The sequence below is a fragment of the Nothobranchius furzeri genome, chromosome 2, assembly GCF_043380555.1.
Source record: "Nothobranchius furzeri strain GRZ-AD chromosome 2, NfurGRZ-RIMD1, whole genome shotgun sequence".
Taxonomy (NCBI): domain Eukaryota; kingdom Metazoa; phylum Chordata; class Actinopteri; order Cyprinodontiformes; family Nothobranchiidae; genus Nothobranchius; species Nothobranchius furzeri.
This window is the reverse complement of record NC_091742.1, coordinates 1,116,701-1,141,323: the sequence shown is the minus strand read 5'-3', so window position 1 is coordinate 1,141,323 and position 24,623 is coordinate 1,116,701. Positions and strand designations below refer to the sequence as shown.

The following is a 24,623-nucleotide window of genomic DNA, read 5'->3' as shown; positions in this document are numbered from 1 at the left end:
GACCAGCCACGCCCTGTAGGCCTCCTTCTTCAGCCTGACGGCTCCCCGAACCTCTGGTGTCCACCAGCGGGTACGGGGGTTGCCACCACGACTGGCACCGGCCACCTTACGGCCACAGCTAGCAACAGCCGCCTCGACAATCGCAGAGTGGAACAAGGCCCACTCGGACTCAATGTCCCCCACTGCTCTCGGGACGTGGTCAAAGCTCTGCCGGAGGTGGGAGTTGAAGACCGTCTTGACAGGTTCTTCTGCCAGGCGTTCCCAGCAGACCCTCACTATGCGTTTGGGTCTGCCAGGTCTACGCGGCATGTTCCCTTGCCATCTGATCCAACTCACCACCAGGTGGTGATCAGTTGACAGCTCCGCCCCTCTCTTCACTCGGGTGTCCAAAACATACGGCCGCAGGTCAGATGATACGACTACAAAATCTATCATCGACCTGTGACCTAGGCTGCCCTGGTACCAAGTGTACCGGTGGGCATCCTTATGTTCGAACATGGTGTTCGTTATGGCCAAACTGCGGCTTGCACAGAAGTCCAATAACAAAACACCGCTCGAGTTCAGATTAGGTGGGCCGTTCCTCCCAATCACACCCCTCCAGGTCAAGCTGTCATTGCCCACGTGAGCATTGAAGTCCCCCAGCAGGACAATGGAGTCCCCTGATGGAGCACTATCTAGCACTCGTCCCAGGGACTCCAAAAAGGGTGGGTACTCTGAACTGATATTTGGCCCATAAGCACAAACAACAGTCAGGACCCGTTCCCCGACCCGAAGGCGCAAGGAAGCTACCCTCTTGTCCCCCGGGGTAAACCCCAACACACAGGCAGAGAGTCTCGGAGCTAACAAAAAGCCAACCCCAGCCCTCCGCCTCTCACCCGGAGCAACTCCAGCAAAGTAGAGTGTCCAACCCCTCTCCAGGTCTCGGGTTCCAGAGCCAATGCAATGTGTCGAGGTGAGTCCGACTATATCTAGCCGGTACCGCTCAACCTCTGCCACAAGCTCCGGCTCCTTCCCCGCCAGCGAGGTGACGTTCCATGTCCCAAAAACTAGTTTTCTTGTCCGGGGATTGGACCGCCAAGGCTCCCGCCTTGGTCTGCCACCCGATTCGCATTGCACCGGACCCTTCATGTTCCTCCTGCGGGTGGTGGGTCCACAGTTGGACGAGCCCATGTATCCGGTTCGGGCTGGGCCCGGCCGGGCCCCATGGGCGAAAGCCCGGCCACCAGGCGCTCGCTCACGGGCCCCAACACCAGGCCTGGCTCCAGGGTGGGACCCCGGTAACCCTCCGGGCCGGGTACTCCGACTCTTCATTTTAACCGCCATGAAAGATCCTTCGAACCGTTCTTTGTCTCACCCTTCACCTAAGACCAATTTGTCATGGGAGACCCTACCAGGGGCACTAAGTGCCCCAGACAACATAGCTCCTAGGATCATTAGGGCACTCAAACTCCTCCACCACGATAAGGTGACGGTTTAAGGAGATCGACAGGCGGATTGGTTCGGCGTCTGCAGTGATGCGGACGCTGAGCCGATCTGTCGTGGGGAAGAGGGAGCTGAGCCAGAAAGCCAGGCTCTCGATTTACCGGTCGATCTACGTCCCAATCCTCACCTATGGTCATGAGCTTTGGGTAATGACCGAAAGAACGAGATCGCGGATACAAGCGGCCGAAATGAGTTTCCTCCGTAGGGTGGCCGGGCTCAGCCTTAGAGATAGGGTGAGGAGCTCGGACATTCGGGAGGGACTCGGAGTAGAACCGCTGCTCCTCCGGATCGAAAGGAGCCAGTTGAGGTGGTTTGGGCATCTGGTCAGGATGCCTCCTGGACGCCTCCCCGGGGAGGTGTTTCGGGCATGTCCTGCCGGCAGAAGGCCCCCGGGTCGACCCAGGACACGTTGGAGAGGTTACATCTCCAATCTGGTCCGGGAACGCCTTGGGGTCCTGCCGGAGGAGCTGGTGGACAAGGCCGGGGAGAGGACGGCCTGGAGCTCCCTAGTTGGGATGCTGCCCCCGCGACCCGGACCCGGATAAGCGGAGGAAGACGAGACGACGACGAGACGAGACCTAATCTGATGTTTAACCCTCTCAGGCTCAAAATAAGTTTTGATAAAAGGAAAAACAACTGAGTCCTTCAGGGAAACTTCTGAGTTAAAAAATGCTCATGAAACACGTGTGTGGAGTAACCAGGTAGGTTTTAAGTGTTGCAAATCTGAAACGCCTGCCTCCAGAGGGCCAAACTGCAGCTAAAGTTACCTCCTCTTGGGATTAGTGCATGATTATATAACGGAGGCCTGATGGAGACCTGCACCAGTGAAATACTGATATATCTAAACAGCAGCCAGTTGTTTTTGGTAACTGTTCTTGGACGAAGGTGGTAGAACGTGCTTCAGCCATTATAGCTCACCCTAACCCTATAATGCAAACTTTCACATTCACATTTTCAGCTCAGAGACACACACACACACACACTATCACGTCAGACCCGTGCCACAACCCGTGCACGCGCATTGGGTCCACAGCGCGCGTGTGAACGGGACTCGCGAGCGAAAATATACATGGCAGCGCGCGCGTGAACGGGACTCGCGAGCGAAAATATACATGGCGAGAGGTCATTTGTGCACTGAGAGGGAGCAAACCGTGTCTGTGAGCGCACAAGGATGTGCGCTCACATCCTGTGCGTATGTACAGTCTATGGTGGAGGCGTGGCCTGTGGCAGATCTTCCCTGTCCTCTGATTGGTTAGTTTACCCCGCACTTTACTCTCTACCTATCTATATAAAAAAATCTGGAATTCAGCAGTTGCTGTCATAGCTCAGTTGGGAGAGCGGGTGAGTCTCACTCTGGAGGATCCAGGTTCGAGTTCGGCCAAGGAACATAGAGTAGATGTCATATTATTCTTTCCTAATTCCTGTGATATTATTTTACAGTTGTGACCGTTCAACTGTCATTAAACGTCCGAATGTTTGCTGGGCAGTGTTTTAAAAAGTGCACATAAGCTAGATGGTTTTAACCAGGTAAAAATAGACTTGTGGGTGTAGGTATGTTCAAGTTTAAAAAGTTCTTGCCTCATTAATGTATTGTTTATTTTTTTCAGCATTTAATTGACAAATTATCCTTTCAAATAATTAATTGATGAGTTACATAATTGTCCATTTAGAATTGTTGAATGGACTGAGTCAAGTTTGGTGCACTTTATATATTTCAAAACATGTTTTTTTTAATTATGCATATAAATAATTTTAATGTTAATTTATTGAAATATTTCTATTTTTTCATTACCTCACCCTTGTTTTGACAAAAACAAGACCTTGCTGGATAATATCACGGAGAAACTATTTGTTCACAGTACTTGGCTCAGTGAGGATCTGTATACCAAAGGAGGAGATACTCAGAAATCTGTCTGCAGATTGTTACAACCCAGACTGGAAGTGGTGGGCTGTAATAAGAAAGGAGACCAAACAGAGGAGTGGGGGGTTCAACAACTGATTTATTTAACCAAAGTAAGGTGTTATGACCCCGGTCATAAGGAATGTTATTTCTTTTATTTTATACTCTTTGCATTTCGAGTATTGTTTTCAGTGTGCAGGTGCCCTTCTAGGATTGGTGGATGATGGCCAGAGGACTGGAAGATCAGCTGGGACAAAGCTGTTAAAAGGAGCCTGATGAGATGCAGCTGTGTTCTTCATCCTCCACTCATTCCAATCAGCCACCATTTTGATGCTCTGTGTTTGTGTGATGCCCTTGTGCCTTTTGTGACTAGTACCTGCCGTTCGAGGATTCTGTAGGGGTGAACCGCCTTTTTTTCTTTGCATTCCTGTTTTCTCCTGTTTTGGATAGTCAGGGAGGTAAGTTTGGTTGTCAATTATTTCCTTTAAGTTTGTAGGTCAGTTGTCATTCTGGAGTTAGAGGTGTTTTGTTTATTGTTTTGGGCATTGGTTCACCCTGAGTTATTAATCCTCCCTCGTCCTTAGTTCATCACCTTGATTTTGTGGATAAGTTATATTATTGTAATAAATTATTGTACTTGGAATTCTGGTGTGGTGGTTTGGAATTGGTGGAAGATGGAACCATTTTGATGTTACAGCCTGGCCCTCCTAGACGGGTTGTAACAAAGGATTTACTAAAGCAAGTTAGTGCAGTCAAGAATTACTGGTGTTTGGGTAGTCCTGAACGTGTTGTGATGCCCCCACCGTCTCATTGGGTTTCCATTTGTGTTTAATTGTGTTTTTCTTCTGTTGTAGGCAGCTCGTTAAGCAGCCTTGGAGGCACCTGGGCTCAGGGTGTGGTGCTGCCTACAAAGCCTACTGTTTTTCCTGCTTTCACTGGGTCTCTCCTGTGTGGTGGAGAGTCCTCACTGGCCATTTTCTGTTCACTAACTTGCTTTAGTAAATCCTTACTTTTGTTAAATAAATCAGTTGTTGAACCCCCACTCCTCTGTTGTGTCTCCTTTCTTATTACAGCCCACCACTTCCAGTCTGGGTTGTAACAATCTGCAGACAGATTTCTGAGTATCTCCTCCTTTGGTACACAGATCCTCACTGAGCCATGTACTGTGAACAAATAGTTTCTCCATGATATTATCCAGCAAGGTCCCGTTTTTGTCAAAACAAGGGTGAGGTAATGAAAAAATAGAAATATTTCATTAAATTAACATTTAAATTATTTATATGCATCATTAAAAAAAACATGTTTTGAAATATATAGAGTGCACCAAACTTTACTCAGTCCATTCAACAATTCTAAATGGACAATTATGTAACTCATCAATTAATTATTTGAAAGGATAATTTTTCAATTAAATACTGAAAAAAAATAAACAATACATTAATGAGGCAAGAACTTCTCTCGCTCTCGCTCTCTCTCTCTCTCTCTCTCTCGCTCTCGAAGCCCCACTCTAAGGGAGTTTGCAGTGTATTAGTGAGTCATATATTGTACAACCACAGTCATAAAGTTTTCAACCAGTAGTTTTATTTCAGTATGTATTTTTTCAGTATCACAAAAAATGTAATTTTATATGGTTAAAACCATCTAGCTTATGTGCACTTTTTAAAACACTGCCCAGCAAACATTCGGACGTTTAATGACAGTTGAACGGTCACAACTGTAAAATACCTGAAATTAAGAAAAATTAACATGACATCTACTGCATTTTCCATGCCCGGACTCGAACCAGGATCCTCCGGGGCAAGAGTCACCCGCTCTCCCAGCTGAGCTATGCCAGCAACTACTGAATATCAGACTTTTTTATATACATAGAGGGTAAAGTGCAGGGTTAACTAACCAGAGGACAGAGAAGATCTGCCACAGGCCACGCCTCCAGAGTGCCAAAAGCCCTTACAGCCGAGCGAGCAGGAGTCAGAAACCGAGCGCGCAGAGAGGCTGCCGAGCGCGCACAGAGGCTGCCGCGCGCGCACGTTTTCCTCTGCCGTGTGCTCGTTGACAACGCGCGCACGCAGGTTTGTCACTTGTGCACATCCTTGTGCGCTCACAGACACAGTTTGCTCCCTCTCAGTGCACAAATGACCTCTCGCCATGTATATTTCCGCTCGCGAGTCCCGTTCACACGCGCGCTGTGGACCCAATGCGCGTGCACGGGTTGTGGCACGCTTCAAAAGCCAAACTCTCGCCATGTATATTTTCGCTCGCGAGTCCCGTTCACACGCGCGCTGCCATGTATATTTTCGCTCGCGATTCCCGTTCACACGCGCGCTGTGGACCCAATGCGCGTGCACGGGTTGTGGCACGCTTTAAACGCCATAACACACACACACACACACACACACACACACACACACACACACACACACACACACACACACACACTCTCTCTAAAATGTTAGTAAATAATATGCAAATTATAAAAAATGTGGATTATAAAAGGATATCTCATGAAAAACGTTCCATTTAAAATGTTTTATAATTGATTAAATGGCCCTAACAAAGCCAGCACACGGGCCCATATATCCATTTGTGGGCAAACCGTATGGGTACCAACAGGGTTTTCTGTGGATTCCATGATGGCGCCACAGGGATTTGCCCAAATAGATTTTAAAAGGCTCATGTATGAGTCAAACCATCTGGGTTACTTTGCTAACCCTTCAAAACCTATGTGGGGTCAAACCCTACAGGCACCCATACGGTTTGCCAATATACATCCATATGGGGCCCACCTATGCATGCTGGCTGGGTCATAACAACATTTATTAAAGCCCTTTTATGCAAAACATTTCAGTTTATTTACTTCAGAAGTCTACAGTCTCAAAGCACAAAACTGTAGGGGTAGAATGGTTTCCAGCGAACCCCCTTTTGGGGTTCAATGGGGGTCATCCACACATGAGAGGGGCAGACTGGTATAATTACTATGGCTACAAGACCCCATGTAGAATAATAGCAGCAGCACAGAGTGTGTGTTATGTTGTCCTGTCCTTCACTTCTGTCCCAGTCAGAAACAATCAGTTGCTCACTGCGGGAATCTTTTAAACAATGGTAGACAAAACACCCGAGCCGAGGCAGCTGGGAGGGAGCTGTGGCTGGCTGGACCTAAAGCATGTGTGCATACCACAAGGAGACGTGTTACATAAGATGCTGGGATTCACTTAATAAAATAACATTGAAAAAAAAATGAAAGGCACTTTTTCAGAACGGTTTGAATGGAAGACAAGTTAAGACACAGTGACAGTCAGGCACGCTAACCACATCTGCATATGGTAACGTTTTACGCTCGACCTTGCAGACTAGGAGTGGGGGTAGAGTGTGTAGAGCTGTCCACCTGCATGTGCGTGTTTATGTCTAAGTTGAATTGGTTCATTGTGAAAAAAAAACTGAAATCTAATCATTTTTGGAGCAGAAACAATCCTGCCAAACTCCTAAAAGCAAACACACAATTTCTCATTTAAATGACTTCAACACACTTGTCCTTTCAAATCAAGAGGGGTCCGGCAGGTTCACAGGTTAATGCAGAGTGCTGCTGAGAGCTGTGCTCTGTCTTTTTCTGCTGCTTAATAGGAAACTAAATACAACAAGGTCACCTGGAACCGTCACAAACACTGACACAAAGAAATCCGAGAAAAGCTATCAGACATGTAGTCAAGGACACCACCGTTCTCAGCATTTTACTATTTCACTGTAGCAATTTGTTTGGCTGCTGATGTCTGCTAAAATATTATGGTGTGATGCTGATACCTCTCAAGATTCATCCATCCATTTTCAGCCGCTTATCCGGAATCGAGTGGCAGCAGCCTAAGCCGAGAGGCCCAGACTTCCCTCTCTCCAGCTACTTGGGCCAGCTCTTCTGGGGGAATCCCTAGGCGTTCCCTGGCCAGGTGAGAGACATAGTCCCTCCAGCGTGTCCTGGGTCTTCCCTTGGGTTTCCTCCTGGTTAGACGTGTCCGAAAAACCTCATCAGGAGGGAGTCCAGGATGCATCCTGACCAGAAGCTCAAGCCACCTCAACTGGCTCATTTTGACGTGGGGGAGCAGCAGGTCTACTCCAAGCCCCTCCTGGATGACCGAGCTTCTCACCCTATCTCTTTGGGAGAGTCCACCCTGTGGAGTAAATTCATTTTGGCTGCTTCTATCCACAATCTCATTCTTACAGTCACTACCCAAAGCTTGTGACCATAGGTGAGGGTAGGAACGTAGGTCAACCGGTAAATCGAGAGTTTCGCCTTCTTGCTCAGCTCTCTCTTCAACATGACACATCGGTATAACGCCTGCATCACTGCAGACGCAGCACCAATCCATCTCTCAATTTCACGCTCCATTTTTCCCTCCTCCACTCGAGGCAGGACCTCGTCCTTGACATGGGATTCTATCCTATTCCGATTCAAGACCACGGTCTTGGATTTATAGGAGCCAATTCTAATCCCGGCAGCTTCAAACTCGGCTGCGAACCGCTTCAGCAAAAGTAGAAGATTACGTTCTAATCAAGCCAACAAGACCACATTTTCTGCAAAAATCAGAGACTTGATCTTTAGGCCACTAAAACAGATGCCCTCCACACCTTGGATGTACCTAGAAATCCTGTCCATGAAGGTTATGAACAGAATCGGTGACAAAGGGCAGCCTTGGTGGAGTCCACCCATCACTGGGAACAAGCCCGACTTACTGCTGGCATTGCAGACCAAGCTCTGACACCGGTCATACAGGAACCTAACAGCCCCTATCAGAGGGCCTGGTACCTCATACTCCCAGGGTACCCCCACAGGATCCCCTGGGGATGTGGTCAAATGCCTTCTCCAAATCCACAACACACATGTAGATTAATTGAGCGAACTCCCACGCACCTTCCAGGATCCCTCTAAGGGTATAGAGCTGGTCCGGTGTTCCACGGCCAGGACAAAAACCACATTGTTCCTCCTGAATCCACAGTTCAACAATCCGACGGACCCTCCTCTCCAGAACCCCTGAATAGACTGCTCCCAATGTCCACGCGATACTGGAGAGCCACGTCAACCAACACAGTCCCACATAATCCAGAACCTGAAGGAACTCTGGGCGGGACTCATCAACCCCCGGGGCCTTGCCACCGAGGCATTTTTGACCACCTCAGTGACCTCGGCCCCAGAGATTGGAGAGTCCAACCTCTTAAGATATTGTATAACAATCTGTATTTGTCTGAATATTACAAATTAAAAGATCCACCCTAAGAATAAATGCGTATTTTTTTTCCAGATTACCAACATCCCACGCCATTGAGATACCATATTAATAGGCTATTGCCATTTTGGAAACACTGGTTTGACTTTGGCTTGATGTTTACAAAGTATCTTTATTGAAAAATACTTTGATCTAGCTAAACCTAAAACCTGCAGCTTTGATCAATCAAGTTAATAAAAAGAGGTAATTAATTTATCTGACAATTTACAGATAATTCTTCATGTATCATCGTGTGAGATGCTTCATTTTAATAAGCAGGCTGAACCTCTAACCCTTAAAGGTACGGAACACTGAAAAAAAGTTTTTTAATAAATATTTCTGATTGTAATTGGTCTGAGTTTTTAATGCAGGCTGAACATGAAAATAGTCTCCTACACCAATCTCCTGTATTAGCTTCTGATAGAAAATAGACGGCAAAACTCTAGGATTTGTAAACCCTGCCAGGTCTATGTCACAATGCTACTCAACATTCATGGACTCACCCATCTTGACTCACAACGGTGAAGGCTGTTGTTGGTTTAGTTGTCCAGGAGAGAGCAGAGAATGTCTCGGCTAGTAGAAGCTAACGTTAGCATTAGCAACTCCACAACATGGCAGAACTCCTTCAAGCTTGGATTATTTGTGGAGATAAAACAGAAAAGTTGCAAAGAAAATGGACTCAGTGGTAGAGTTGCGTTGCTGTTAGCCAAAACGTCCAAATATCAAGAAATAAGGCTCCAAATTCTGCCGTCTGAGGCCCATTCCCAACACTCGCACTTCCATCCTTACGTCCCTTAATTACGTGTTTCTGTTCAGGAACTCGCAAGGTATTCATTCCTACTAGAAACCATTGCACTGATTAAACAAGTGATCCACACCTTTAAACCAGAGTGAGAATTGGTGGATCCTCTATATGGAACCAGAGAATGGGGTCAACTTTAACCCATACTAGCTGATCTTTTACAACTCATCATTTATCATCATCAGCCTGGGACAATGGTTACATTTTAACAATAGAATAAACTAAGCATCTCACTATATGCTGATGAAACTCTGATTCAGATTAATCATTGTCAGCGATCTCTATCCACTTGGCTGAAAATGACTGATAATTATATTTGTTCAGGTAACTTTTTTACGTGGAAATGTTTTATTTTTGTACTTGATTAGACTGACTTAGTGTATTTTCCTTGCGTTCAAACAGCCAAACAATATATATATAAAAACACATATATGTGGAAAAAACCATTTATTGTCAAAGCTTGTTCTGTGATTGAATGAGAGCCTTGTTCCAGCATAAACACAATATGAATTTCTATAACAGAATTCACCTAATGTAGATAAGAGTAGATGTGGTGTATGCCATCACATTTCTATGTTAAGTCAAAAGAATATGAAAGCTGGTGGAAAAAGTTAAATAACAGAAGTGAACAGAAACAAGAGTTAAATACTCTGGAGCAGGTGTCACCAACTCCAGTCCTTGAGGGCTACCACCCTGCTAGTTTTCGTGTTTCCTGTTCTACCACACCTGAACAGAGTAATTTCATCTTCTCTTTACCACGTTTACTTGTGCACAGGCCTGTTAATTACTCATTTATTTCAACAGCTAACACTTGCAGGATGGTAGCCCTCGAGGACCAAACTTGGAGATCCCTGCTGTGGAAAGATGAAGCTTCCTTGCGTTTACAGGGACAGAATAAATAATATTAGGTTGAATGAACAATGTAACAAAGAAGTTGTTGAGCAAAACTGCATCAGTCATTTTCACAGATATTTAGTCTCATTTGTCTGTTTTTTTTTCCTTCTGTAAAGTGCATCAAAATGATACAACATCTTTACTAATTTCAGTTAAAAAAAGCTTCAAGCTTCAGCTTCAAACTTGAACCCTCTCAGGCTCAAAATAAGTTTTGATAAAAGGACGAACAACTAAGTCCCGAGTTAAAAAATGCTCATGAAATACTTATGTGGAGTAACCAGGTAGGTAGGTTTTAATGTTGTAAATTTGCAATGCCTACCTCCAGAGGGTTAATTTCTTGATAATCCTTGAAAATATAGTTTGATAGATATAGAAAAGCAAGTAGAAATGCACAAACTTAATTCTCTTTCTGTTCAGTGGGTTTACAGGTAGAACATTGTGTTCTTCCGGCTCTTGGAGAGTTCAGATGCTTTTTTCCTCCTCTCCTCTCTATCTTATCCCAAGGCTCTTTGTCTGTCTTTGGGTGTACGGCGCTTCTGCATTTTTTCTGGAAACTGGAAATGATGAAAAATGGACCTGGTCAGTTGGTCTCTCAACGCGATTGACAACATTTTTTCAACAATGAGAACGGGAGAAGGGGCTCCTGGGTGCCCCTCTGGGACAGAGCCAGCTGGGCATATCATGGACTCCTGGAAACAGTGGAACCTGATGTGCCTCTCTCAACTGTCTGTAGAGGATTCTGAAAACGTCTGGATATTCGTGGTGCTGGTGTCAGGTTTCTTGCTGTTTGGCCTGAGCGGTTACCTGGCTTACTGGAAAATTAATGAGCTGTCAAGGAATATTGGCTCAATCCCGGAGCTCAGGGATGGATTACACCGCACTGTGAATGCACAAACTCATAATTGCTGAGATGAGTCGTAAGATTGGAACTTTGGCTGAGATTCAGACTCTGGCACAGAAGGTGGATGCTATCAAGGATAAGTTGACAGATCAGCACGGATTGGGATAGATTTATTATGAAATTATTGGATCTAGAGGGGTTGGAAATCAACAAAACTTTAAGACAAAGAGGAAATTATCTCTGTCTGGCCCCGAAACAAGTTCTTATCTGAATCTGGTGCCCTTGAGCCTGTGAGGCTGAAGAGATTACTGCCGTAATGCTGCTGTCGCCATGGTAACTCTGTCTCCCTTTCCCAGCCTGGGCGGGACTGCGACCGGTGAAGGCCGTTGAATCGTTTCCAGGAGTCACTGTGCTCTCTAACCCAATTACCTCCCTCCCCTGTCCAAACGGAGGTGACGAGCGCTGCTTATCGCGGCTGCATGCACTGATGTGAGGAGAGTTCCCAACCCTACCTCTCCACCTAGTGGACACTTATGTTGTGTGATGTCTGAAGTCTGTTGCATTTCTGTCTGAGGTGTTTTTGCAGAGCAAAGCTGCTCTACCTGTGGAGGGTAACTCTGAAGAGCCTTTTTTTCCTCCACCTGACTCAATCCTCATATGAACCTTCTGATCTCTGTTAAGGTAGCGCGACTCGGGTTGCGAATGACCACAGTCACCATTCTTGTCATGTGTCTATGTATGTATGTCTGATCTCAGAATTGTGTGTACTGAAACACTAATTTCCCTCTGGGATTAATAAAGTATCTTTGAATTTGAATTTTCTAATCCTCTTACTCATCCTGAGAAGTTAGGCGAAGTTTCATGATGCCAACAATGGCAACACCCTTCCAATGAAAGATTGCTCTTAATGCCAAAGTCCAAGCAGAAAGACGTACAAGCGATTTAAGAGTGGACAAATATAAAAAAAAAATAATCAAAGAGTACCGTCTTGCCTGAGCCAACCTTCTGGAGACGAAAAAGCTGCTTCACAGGCCAGCCCCCTCTTCTGATTTTTGCTCAGAGAATTGAGAGAACTACTATGTACAATCACTTTCCTCTATTCTCTTTGGTCAGTCTTTACATTATGTTCAAACGCAATACTGCAATGTAGCATTTCAGTTTGCATGAGCCATACGCGAATCCATGCCAATGTAGTTAAGCATCGTCTGGACCAGTTCTGGGAGATCGTAATCGTGTTTCCAGCCCCAGTCCTTTCGTGCGTTGGAGTCATCAAAGTTCATTGGCCAGCTGTCAGCTAAAATGATCCAGAAAAAGAACATTTAGTTTAGATGTACATGTGATGGTTCCAGTTTTATAGCGTATAATAATAAAGAAAAGCTCACCAATCGCCTGTCTCACAGGGTCAACATCATATGTAACTTCTAGCTCTGGCATCTGTTTGTGGAGCTCCTGGACCAGTTCCTCAGGCGTAAAACTCATGGCGTTGATGTTGTACGTCCTCATGCTCAGTGTGTCAGCTGGCGCCTCCATCACCTCCAGCGTAGCACGCAAGCAGTCATCGATGTACATCATGGGTAACCGAGTGTCTGATCGCAAGTTGCACTCAAACTTCCCAGACTTGATGGCGTCGTGAAAAATCTGGACGGCGTAATCTGGTCAAAGACACAAGATCATCACTGTTAGTAGAGTTGGATCAAACCATTTTTCTTGGGGCCAGAAACAGGAATGTAATGTAGAAGCTGATTTTACAGCGGCACTAAAGAATTTAACGCTTTAAGCTATTGCTTTCAAACTGGTTTCAGTGGTTCTTGAGCCACAAATTTGAGCAACTTCACACTTTGTAGCACTCTGCTGACCAGAAACTGCACATAACAGTTTTGTAGGAGGTCTATACCTTTTTTTCAGCAGTAACTCTTTACTGTGCTGCTAGCTAACATAAAGGCTTGCAGTTAACTTTTGTTGTTTCAGGAATTATGGCGGACCCTGGAAATTAACATAAGAGAATAATGTCTTTGGAGCAAAGAGCTAAAACTAGAGTCAACATCAGCGCAGCCTAAACTAGTTTCAGGGAGCTGAAGGAAACTAAACGGACTGATGGTGACCTGGCTTTGTTGCTTCTGGACTTGAAAGTAATTATATTTTTATCCAACAGTGTGGATCTTTTTACTTCGTGGCTTATTTAGTGTCACTTGGCTCGTGCTTTGGAATTAGCTCATTGTTAGCGCCAGCTACAGCAGGTTACGGAAGGATTTTTTATGACAGTTGTAATGCCAATTGTAACCAGTAGGAGGGAGAGGTGGGAAACTTATCAAGTGTTGTTTTAAGAACGTTTTCTAAGTTGAGATCTGCATGGCATTAAGCTAAATGCACTCGATAACACTGACCATCTTTAAAACATTAAGCTTTAACTTTTTTCTACCTGTTGTTCCACCTCCTGGCATGGAGTCGGCTGAGATGATTCCTGGGTAGCGAAGGCAGCGGAAGTCCAGGCCGTAGCGATGGTGGTAATACTACACAGACGGGAAAATTCACCCATTTAACAAAGTTAACAAGACACAAATAAAAAGTGGTACAGGTGGAAAGTAGACGGTGGGTTTCACCTCTCCCATCAGCTCAGCGTGAACTTTGGAAACCCCATAGATGGTGCGAGGTCTCTGCACACACAGATCTGGTGTGGGGTTGCGAGGGGAAGAGGGGCCAAAGGCGCCAATGGTACTGGGGACAAAGAGTCGCAGACCGTGTTCTGCTGCAATGTCCAGGATGTTGTGAAGCCCTTAAAATACATGCAAATATTCCCCCTGTGAGTCCAATTCAACATCACTGCAACTATATTCAAAGAAAATGCTAGTTTCGAATCTCATAATGCAGGATTTTTGTGTATGATTGATGCTGGGATTCTTCCTACAGGTCATAGACTTCTGATTTATTAATAGAAAATGTACATTTTAGGTGCTTTTCTTAGGTTTGGGCTTGCCATTTGGGGGAAAAGGTTTGAAAAGTGGAGTTTCTCTTATAAGCTGACTGACCCGTGATGTTAACGGAGCGTGCTAAGGCCACATTAGCCTCTCCAACAGCACTGAGAAGAGCACTGTAGTGAACAAGCCACGTGATTCGGTTGTTCACCACGATTTCTCGCAGGTTCTTGTAGTCCAGGATGTCCGAGTAGATGAACGGGCCTAGAAGGAAGAGAACGGACAAGTCACTCATCATGAATACCTTCTTTACATGTTTAACGTGTTTTCCTAAAGACGATGTTACATAATGTCATTCATCAACAGGAATTTCCACCGTTACGCAACAATTTACTCATTGTGTAACATCAGACCTTTAAACGTTCCAATATTAGTCACACAGCTAACAGGAAGTTTATGGTCACACAGTAAACAATAGTACATAAACATAATCTGATCCGAGATCAGTTTGACTTTACTTTACTCACCACTGTGAAAAACATTGCTAGGAGGTTTCCTGATGTCAGACAGAATGACATTGTTCTTCCCGAATCTCTTCCTGTAAAGGAAGTTTATGAAATAAATTAGAAACCGTTGAGTCACTTCGAGAAACAAAACAAAAATTCCAGTTTTTCCTGCTCAGAAAACTTGAAAGTCTCACCTTAACATTTTGGCCAGTCCCACTCCAAGCTGCCCCAGCCCACCTGCACAAAAACAACAAGGTGTCATTTCACAAGGTGCAGCTGATCATTTCCAGTGCACGTTTCCATGGTGATAGGACAAACCGGAGGAGAATGCTATACAAAACCAGCCACAGCGCTCGACACCTTTGTGTTTAACTGGAAACTCTCGTCAGAGTTCAAAGCCAAACTGTCTCATAAATCCTGCCGTTCTTGAAGTCTCTCCAGAGCTCACACTTTATATATACAGGTGCTGGCCAGTAAATTAGAATATCATCAAAAGGTTGAAAATATTTCAGTAATTCCATTCAAAACGTGAAACTTGTACATTATATTCATGCAATGCACACAGACCAATGTATTTCCAATGTTCATTACATTTAAATTTGATATTCATAAGTGACAACTAATGAAAACTCCGAATTTGGTATCTCAAAAAATTAGAATATTCTGAAAAGGCTGAATATAGAAGACACCTGCTGCCACTCTAATCAGCTGATTTACTCAAAACACCTGCAAAGGCCTTTAAAAGGTCCCTCAGTCTTGTTTTGAAGGCACCACAATCATGGGGAAGACTTCTGACTTAACAGCTGTCCAAAAGACAATCATTGACACCTTGCACAAGGAGGGCAAGACACAAAAGGTGATTGCTAAAGAAGCTGGCTGTTCGCAGAGCTCTGTGTCCAAGCACATTAACAGACAGGCGATGGGACGGAAAAAATGTGGTAGAAAAAAGTGTACAAGCTCTAGGGATAACCGCACCCTGCAGAGAATTGTGACGACAAACCCATTCAAAAATGTGGGGGAGATCCACAAAGAGTGGACTGCAGCTGGAGTCAGCGCTTCAAGAACCACCACGAGGAGACTCATGAAAGACATGGGATTCAGGTGTCGCATTCCGTGTGTCAAGCCACTCTTGAACATGAAACAGCGCAAGAAGCGTCTCGCCTGGGCCAAGGACAAAAAGGACTGGACTGATGCTGAGTGGTCCAAAGTTATGTTTTCTGATGAAAGCAAGTTCTGCATTTCCTTTGGAAATCAAGGACCCAGAGTCTGGAGGAAGAGCGGAGAAGCACAGAATCCACGTTGCATGAGGTCCAGTGTAAAGTTTCCACCGTCAGTGATGGTGTGGGGTGCCATGTCATCTGCCGGTGTTGGCCCACTCTGTTTCCTGAGGTCCAGGGTCAATGCAGCCGTCTACCAGGAAGTTTTAGAGCACTTCATGCTTCCTGCTGCTGACCAACTTTATGGGGATGCAGACTTCACCTTTCAACAGGACTTGGCACCTGCACACAGTGCCAAAACCACCAGCACCTGGTTCAAGGACCATGGTATCCCTGTCCTTGATTGGCCAGCAAACTCGCCTGACCTTAACCCCATAGAAAATCTATGGGGTATTGTGAAGCGGAGGATGCAATACGCTAGACCCAACAATGCAGAGGAGCTGAAGACGACTATCAGAGCAACCTGGGCTCTCATAACACCTGAGCAGTGCCACAGACTGATCGAGTCCATGCCACGCCGCATTACTGCAGTTATTGAGGCAAAAGGAGCCCCGACTAAGTATTGAGTGCTATACATGCACATTCTTTTCATGTTCATTCTTTTCAGTTGGCCAACATTAGAGAAACAAACATTTTTTCATTGGCCTTTAGAATATTCTAATTTTCTGAGATACCAGATTTGATGTTTTCATTGGTTGTCACCTATAAATATCAAAATTAAACGTAATAAACATCGGAAATACATTGGTCTGTGTGCATTGCATGAATATAATGTACAAGTTTCACGTTTTGAATGGAATTACTGAAATATTTTCAACCTTTTGATGATATTCTAATTTACTGGCCAGCACCTGTACAGTCCCCCTTCTACCGTTACACCAGAAGACTCGTATGCTTTTGTTGTCCTTTCAGTTGGGATGAGCAGCAAAGGGCCTGAATCAGGTGTTTCTTACCTGTAATGAGCACCTTGGGGTGGTCTGCTTCTGAGAAGGACACGGAGTGGAAGCTTGCGTCAGAGGTGACCTGGCGAGGAGAGAAGCTGATGTTACGCACAGCCACGGTCAGGGGCTGACAGCCACACACCGGGGTGCCAAGCACAGCCTGCGTGGCCACTTTGCTGAGGGTTCTGATGATGGGCATGCTGGTACCTAAACACAGAGGCAGGATGAGAAGATGCTGGGCCAGATTTCAAAAAAGTTTCAAACAAATTTTATCTGCATTTTAGGCACATTAATACAGAATTTTGACCAAATGTGTTGTGTTTTAAAAAGAACAGGTGTTTCAAGACCAAACTGGCATTTAAAGAGACCTCTATCTAGTAAAATATGCAAATGCATGCTTAGATAAAGTCTGACAGGATTCAAATGTGAAAGAGGCGTAGGCAAAAAGCTGAATCCTTTCCAAACAGAAGGAAGAGCATTGAGCTCTGCAGTGGCAAACATCTTTCCATCTATCCAATCAGAACTAAGCTTTGATGCAACTCCAGGTATTTCAGAAAATGAAATCTTAAGATGCCCTTTCAGATAAAGATTTGTGTTTTTTGGATTAAAACTGATTAATTTTTGCGCACCGCATGACTGAAGCGAGTTTACCGCAGGGTATGAGGGACTCCAAGAGTAAGGGAAGGTGTAACTTGAGAGTATTTATACTGCCCTGCCTTCAAGGAGAGCCAATCAGGAAGAGAGGGCGTTCGGCTATGCTGCACACCAACAGCGGAGGAAGCCGGTGCCAAGCGCAACGACAACGACCTCAGTGACCGGATTTGGAAGTATTTTTGGAACGTAATCACTTAGGTTTGGAACTCCGCAAGACGCACTAGAAATGACAAACTCAGTTGCGAAAAACACGCACCAGCAAGAACGTTTTTCACTCTTTTGCGCAAATTTTACCCTGTTGATGTTTTGTCTGCTTTGCGTCTACTTTATTTCCTCAGGTCTGTTGTGTCCACATCGTGTATCACCTGTTGTGTAATAAGGACACAGCGTCGACTTGTCCACGAGTCACTGTGACATTTTCAAGGTAATGATGAAGAGAGCGCACCGTTTTATTTTCTTTTAGCGGCGAGGGACTAAATGAGAATTTGTGTTTTTAAATGTGAATTTATGGATATCAGCTGGGAGTTTATTTAAGATACGGTAGCCGATAAGGAAGGAAAAGGGGAACCCGGCTAGATCAGCCGGTGCACGCGGCTCAGTGCGTAACCGGTCCGACTGAGCATCGGTTATCTGCTTTTTGGACGAAAAGGAGCCGTTTACGCTCATATATTTTACTTTTTACCGCGAGTTAGGATTGAATACTTTGTAATCATTGGTGACGGAAAAGAACAAAAGCTCATGTGCGCACGGCTTGAAAACCAAGCACATGTCTGCATTTTTGAATGAAAAGACTCATCAGATGGAGTGGAAAACTCACCGCTGGATGGAAGGCGACAACAAAAATGAAATAATGATTTCTGTCTGTTTTTTTTTAAGAAAAAAGAGATGCTGCTTCCTGCTCCGAGCTGCTCCCACGTCGCGCCGAGGTGATGCCTGAGTGTTATCTTCGTTCAGTGTTGCATCAGCTGCCTCCTACTATATATCAGCGGCCATCCGGTGTCTGGAGGGGGGAGCCAGCTTTGCCTCGGATTGGTTGAGGCACAGAGGTGCGGTCCTCCCTCACAGACCACGCCCACTGCCGTCACAAGCTTCAGCTTTCTTTTGTGCAGAGAAATGCCTATTCAAATTAGAATGAACTGGCGCAAATAAACTCTACTGACACCTGCTGCAAAGAGGCTTTTATTTTACGAATCTTAAAAAAATTTAACTGCATGAGCTGTTTAAAAAATGTCCCAAAGTGCATTTAAATTACTACGCAAGTAATAGTAGCAGCAGTAATAAATGATTATGTACGTAATAGTAGCAGTAATAAATGATTATGTATGTAATAGTAGTAATAAATGATTATGTATGTAATAGTAGTAATAAATGATTATGTATGTAATAGTAGCAGTAATAAATGATAATGTGTGTAATATTAGGAGTAATAAATGATTATGTATGTAATATTAGCAGTAATAAATAATTATCCAACCCAATCCAATCCAATTTTATTTATAAAGCGCATTCCCAAGGCATTACAACCAAACAAGGCGCTGTACACTAAAAATGTTAGTTAATTAAACCGGCGTTATACAAACATGTCGAACATAGATAAAAGATAAAAAGGAAATACAACAAAATTCCCAAAAATAACAGCTAAAAATCAATAAGACACAGGGTGAATAAAAAATTAGAAAAACATTTTAAAAAAGAACCTCAATAGTACGGAAGTCGAGAATTGTGGAGTCCATTTTTAAACAGTGCAGAGTGAGGTTTATAATTATGTGGTATAAGCTATGTATTATTATTATGTGGTATAAATTATGTATGTAATAGTAGCAGTAATAAATGATTATGTAATAAATGATTATGTAAGTAATAGTGGCAGTAATAAATGAGTATGTATGTAATAGTAGCAGTCATAAATGATAATGTATGTAATATTAGCAGTAATAAATGATTATGTATGTAATATTAGCAGTAATAGATGATAATGTATGTAATATTAGCAGTAATAAATAATTATGTATGTAATATTAGCAGTAATAAGTAATTATGTATGTAATAGTGGCAGCAATAATAAACAATGCACATGTATTACAATATTACAGGAAAAAGTCACATGACTAAACACATTGTTCAGTGATCAAAGTGCGTAAGGTTAATTTATATATAAATCACAAAGTGCTTGACAAAAGTATTTTGAATAACTTTTTTGATGGGTTTCTTCTCTGAACTTCAATTAATGCTCTGCAAGTTTTAGCATCAAAATCAACTAGACTGATGTAAAAAGAGGGGAAACGCATTATTCCAACTGCATTAATCTGCTGACAGATTTCCGACTTTATTCTTTATATTTGCCTTCGTTGCAAATATGAACCAATATGTGTTGAATTTGCAGGAGAAGAAGGAAACCTCTCACTTCACTGCATAAAATGCCTTTAAATCAGCTTTTGGTCATTTGTGGTATAATAAACAGAAGTGAAAATTTCAAAGACAAATGAATGTAACAAATGGATGAATTCAGTTTGGCTAGTTGTAAAAACTTAGTGCATCAAGAAGACATGTGGGAAGTAAAACATTTATCATTTTTTAAATGCATTTTTAAAAATGCCATGCTCAAAATCTTTATTCACCCATAAAAAAGCAGCTTTGTGTATTGTAACTGAAACATTCCTCTGATGTTTTGACAAACAGTTTTGATGATCTTGAAAAAAATATATACAAAATATAATTTTTTAAAATTTAAAACAGATTATTTTCCTTAAGTGAGCCATAAAAAATACTGTTTCCTCAAAATAAACAACCATTTCTGCCAGACATTCAAGAATATCAGGGACTGGCAATCATTCAGATCTATAAGGATTAAATGTACCCAGTCAATCAGAAAATCAAAATCTGAATATTATAATAACCAGTTTCAGATGGGTAGTTCTGACCCCAAAAACCTCTGACAGACAGTCAAGACTATGGGAAATACCAATAAGTCCTCAGCATTGTTGTCTCAGATAAAACTAAAATGGTTAATTCTTTTAATAACCATTTTATAAAAGCTGGTCATGCCTTTGCAACAGCTTCACTCGTCTCTGGGGTCTCTGACCTCGACTCAGCTATATCTTATACTTCCCTCCCCACAACCAGTTCCTGTTTCTCCATCCAATAGTTTCAAGTAAATGAGTTACTCAGGTTAGATCCTCTTAAATCAGCTGACTGGATAGACCCTTTCTTTCTGAAAAAAGCAGCACGTGCTTTTGCTGCATTTATTACCCATCTGTTTAACCTGTCCATACAAACTAGTGCATTTCCGCAGGACCGGAAATTTGCTGCTGCCTCTTGGTCAGATCGTCGTTTTAAATGAGAAAGAGTTCTCAATCGACTCATCTAAATAAATAAAGGTTAAATAAATAAATAAAATAAAAATAAACGTACGCCAATGACCTGTAATGACCTTACCACTCCTTACTGGGAAGCAAGAGCACATGATCCCTGATGACTATGAGATGATGGCTCAGTCGCACTAAAATAGATACTAAACATGTTGAAAACACATTTCTTTATAAAGTAACTTTAATTCACTATAAAAACAAACCTTCACTGATTTAATTTCAGAACAAAAATCAATGGATTTCTCTTGGTTTTAGGCTCCGCGTCATAAATCACTCATCCTTAATGCAACATTAGAGACCGAAGAGAACACGACCCAACTGTAAACAGTATAACATTACACGCCTCCATGAAGCACCTGATCAACAGCTATTTATTCTACAGGCACTTCATCAGATGATTGCGCCGTCGCAGCAGGGGTACTATCTGTCATTAGGCTCCGGGGAGCTGTTTACCAACCGCTGAATGAGCCACAAGAGGACAGAGGGGATAAAACAAAATTACACGGATGTTTCTCTTTTTGCAAAGGATTTGTAAAACAACTGTGCCAAAATCAAAAGAACATATCTGCACAAACAAAGAAGCTTAATGCATGAAAACATGAACAGTCACATGGAGGAAAACACATCCAGCTAGCGAGATTTTCTTCCAACGAAATGAAAACTGCAACCTGCCCTGGGAGAGAAGAAATGTTTCCGATACGAGGGAGTGAAACGTGAAACGGTCAAATGCAAATGCCCCCCCCCCCCCCCCCCCACAGAGAGCCGTGAAGCCTCTTCTTGGTTTTGAAACTTAAATCTTCCACATTCCTCACATACTTCTGGATGTGCAACAGGCTCGTCTTTTACAAGATACTGAAGCGTTCTCGTGTCTATATGAACATTTAAAAAGCTGCTGTTTAAGAAAAGCACAAAACAATTAACGGATGGAGCTAAACGAAATTAAAATAAACACCGTGATGTTTTGAATTATAACTTTTACTGATTTGAAACATAAAAAAAACATTTACACTGAATGAAATCCCTTTCCAAGCATTGGATTTGGACAACTTACAGTAAGGCGGCACAAAGTTCAGAAGCAGGATTATTTGCACACATTGTGACATTATTATCATTAGTTCTGTCTTCTACACAATAAAGCATTTAAGCAAATAGAAATATGAAGAATTGCACAATAAAGCATTGATTTGGTTGTTTTAGGTGACCAAAAAAGCTAAAGAAAAAGGTAAGATGTACATTTGGCTAAAAGTTAGCTCGAGTGCTTGTGTAAAGTAGTTATAAGTAGATTAGTGTGGTTATTACACAACTCCCTACGGCTCCAGGAGGAAGGATCTGATATGATATGATGTTCAAACAAAACACATTTGTTTTGTTACTGATACACAAACAAACCCCTCAAAATCCGTCTCTAAAGAGAACGGCCAAGCGTACTGACCAGACACATGGGCCATAACATTACGACCACTTATGGGGTAACACTGGACTGCTTATTTTATCAAAATGATGATTTCTAATGAGGGAAAAGCCACATCTTAGCATTAGTATGGAGGCAACTTTGAGCCATCCCATTAATGACCCCCCCACAACGCACGCACGCACGCACACACACACACACACACACACACACACACACACACACACACACACACACACACACACACACACACACACACACACACACACACACACACACACACACACACACACCAGTATTCTTCCCCACCCCTTATGGATCGTGTAAAATGTGCTCAAGCAATGCAACCAAAAGTCTGCACTCTAAGAAATAAAAGGTTGACTTCACTTATCTCAGTTACGTTAACTAGTTCCACTAAACCTAGTTGCTTAAATATAAAGTATATTATATACATTTATTCATTTTTATGTTTAAAGTAAATTATAATACTCTTTGCATTTTAGCAAATGGCTTTAGTAGAACCAGTTGAAATAACTTGGTAAAGTTAATTCAACACTTTATTTTTTTACAGTGTAAGTTCAATCTCTTACTGACCCGTTCTCCCCTAATTTTTTTTAGTTTTTCAAAATAAAGTTTGTTATGTAATAAAATGTGGATTTTTTCAGTTGACAGGAAAAATAAAACTTCTTAGGGATCTATTTGTCTGAGGGCAGCTTTGGCGGCCTTGGACATGCGGTCATAATGTTACGGCTGATCCAAGCATTTAAATGCTCCAAAAAGAGAAATCAACAGATTTTGAAACTGTGACGATCTTGTTTATGTGGCTTTGTGAACCACCGACTTTCTCCACTTCTCTCTCGACTCCTACTCATTTCTGAAGCGTAAGAATCTCAACAAGATTCTGCTCACGATCACATTTAAAGATCACAACACGACCGAGCCATTAAGAAGCTAAACTTTAAGAATAAAAGCCTTTTCACAATTGACTCTGATAAATAAGTAAATGCTAACGGTGTTTGTGTTTCTTTTAAATAGGCGTTTTTTTTTATCTGAGTAAGTAACAGAAATAAGATTTCTCAGATTGATTATGGCTTCGATCATCTTATATGTACAAAAAAGTGCATCAATATTTATGAATCATGTCGAATTTTCACTAAATAGAAAAAAAAATGAATCTTTAAAGAAAAACGTCTGATAAGTACAAGATTTTCAAGCGGATAAAACTCTAGAAACAGAACTCAACTTGATCTTCATGCTATCGCCATGACAACAGGACCCTCTGTAGCATCCTTCCACCTTCGCTTCATCCCACTCTCCAGCGTATTTTATTGGTTTCATGCCAGTAGGACTTGGGATTTTAAGGGCTTTACTTCAACTCAGTTGATGCGACTGAATCAGAAAGTCAAGTAAATGATGCAAAATTCTGAAAAACATCAAGTAGTACAATACAGCGGGTGTTCACCTACACATCTCATCCCAACATGACGAGGAGTCACATGACACCTCCATGTTGCCATGGTTACCCCGCATTGCCTCAGTGCAGTACACACTTGGTGGAAATGATGAACCTCCAGAGGAGAAAAATAAAAAACAGGAAGTGATGAACCCGGTAATAATCCGTTCAACTATGATAAAAGCAGATGAGCGGTCCAAAGCTAAAGTTGTAGGTTTGGGGAACAAACATATCCAACAGGTCAGAATGTAACTGTTAGAATCATTAAACTGACTTTGATTTTGCTTTGAAATGTCTGAAAATAACTTAAACTTCACCAATGTGAAAAAACAGGATTATGCCTGATTTTCGCCCGGTTACTTTGGCGTTTTCAACTCTTTTACACTAATGTGTTAGCTTTGTGTGTGCATGTGTGTGTGTCTATGGTGTGTGTAACAGAGGATCTTCGGTTTCCAGCTGGGCCAACTGCCTGCGCAGGCTGTTGACTTTATTTTGAAGTTCCTTGTTGTACTCAATAATGTGCACCATCTCATCGTACGCCTCATCCAGACACCTGGAGGAACGGTTCCAGCGAAGGAACACTCCTGCAACAGAACATGAGGAAAAAGCAGGAAGTAATCTATTTTTAAAAGGTGTAGAACACTTGTTAATCAATACATTTGTGGTGGTCTCTAGTAGGAATGAATGCCTTGTAAGTCGTACTTGGGGGGCAAAAAACACCAGTGCACCATTTCCAGGAACTAGAAGTGAGCCACATCATAGCTGAGCTGCAGACAGCAGGATTTGGAGTCTTATTTCCTGATATTTGGACATCTCTCCTCTGATTGGCTAACAGCAACACGACTCTCCCACTGACTTCTACTAGCCGAGACACGCTCTCTCCTGGACGCTAAACCAACATCAGTGAACGTGGCCTTTAAATGCAAAAAAATCAACAAATCTATGATCTAACTCAAATGTTTTACCATGAACATCATAAAATATGTTTATAAA

At 42.9% G+C, this 24,623-nt stretch overlaps 2 protein-coding genes and 1 long non-coding RNA gene across 3 annotated transcripts in view; 1 reads left to right on the top strand and 2 right to left on the bottom strand.

Moving 5' to 3' along the window:
* Window positions 1–11,849: 11,849 nt before the first annotated feature.
* Window positions 11,850–18,346, bottom strand: tdh (L-threonine dehydrogenase). The gene is made up of 9 exons (XM_015947134.3): window positions 18,216–18,346; window positions 16,757–16,951; window positions 14,781–14,823; window positions 14,608–14,678; window positions 14,195–14,344; window positions 13,769–13,941; window positions 13,588–13,678; window positions 12,551–12,820; window positions 11,850–12,462 (listed from the first exon to the last, which is right to left on the bottom strand). The coding sequence occupies exons 2-9, from the start codon at window positions 16,941–16,943 to the stop codon at window positions 12,323–12,325; spliced, it is 1,125 nt and encodes a 374-aa protein (XP_015802620.3). The 5' UTR covers window positions 16,944–16,951; window positions 18,216–18,346; the 3' UTR covers window positions 11,850–12,322.
* On the top strand, window positions 17,526–18,562 carry LOC107377500 (uncharacterized). The gene is made up of 3 exons (XR_011515708.1): window positions 17,526–17,636; window positions 17,737–17,822; window positions 18,275–18,562. It is a non-coding gene; the product is annotated as an uncharacterized lncRNA (long non-coding RNA).
* A 4,964-nt stretch (window positions 18,563–23,526) lies between these two features.
* The window catches only part of mtmr9 (myotubularin related protein 9), a 7,786-nt gene continuing 6,689 nt past the window's right edge, over window positions 23,527–24,623 (bottom strand). The window contains exon 11 of the mRNA XM_015947133.3: window positions 23,527–24,214. Within this exon, the coding sequence (XP_015802619.3) occupies window positions 24,051–24,214 (164 nt within the window). The 3' untranslated portion in view covers window positions 23,527–24,050. The remainder of the gene's footprint in view (window positions 24,215–24,623) is intronic.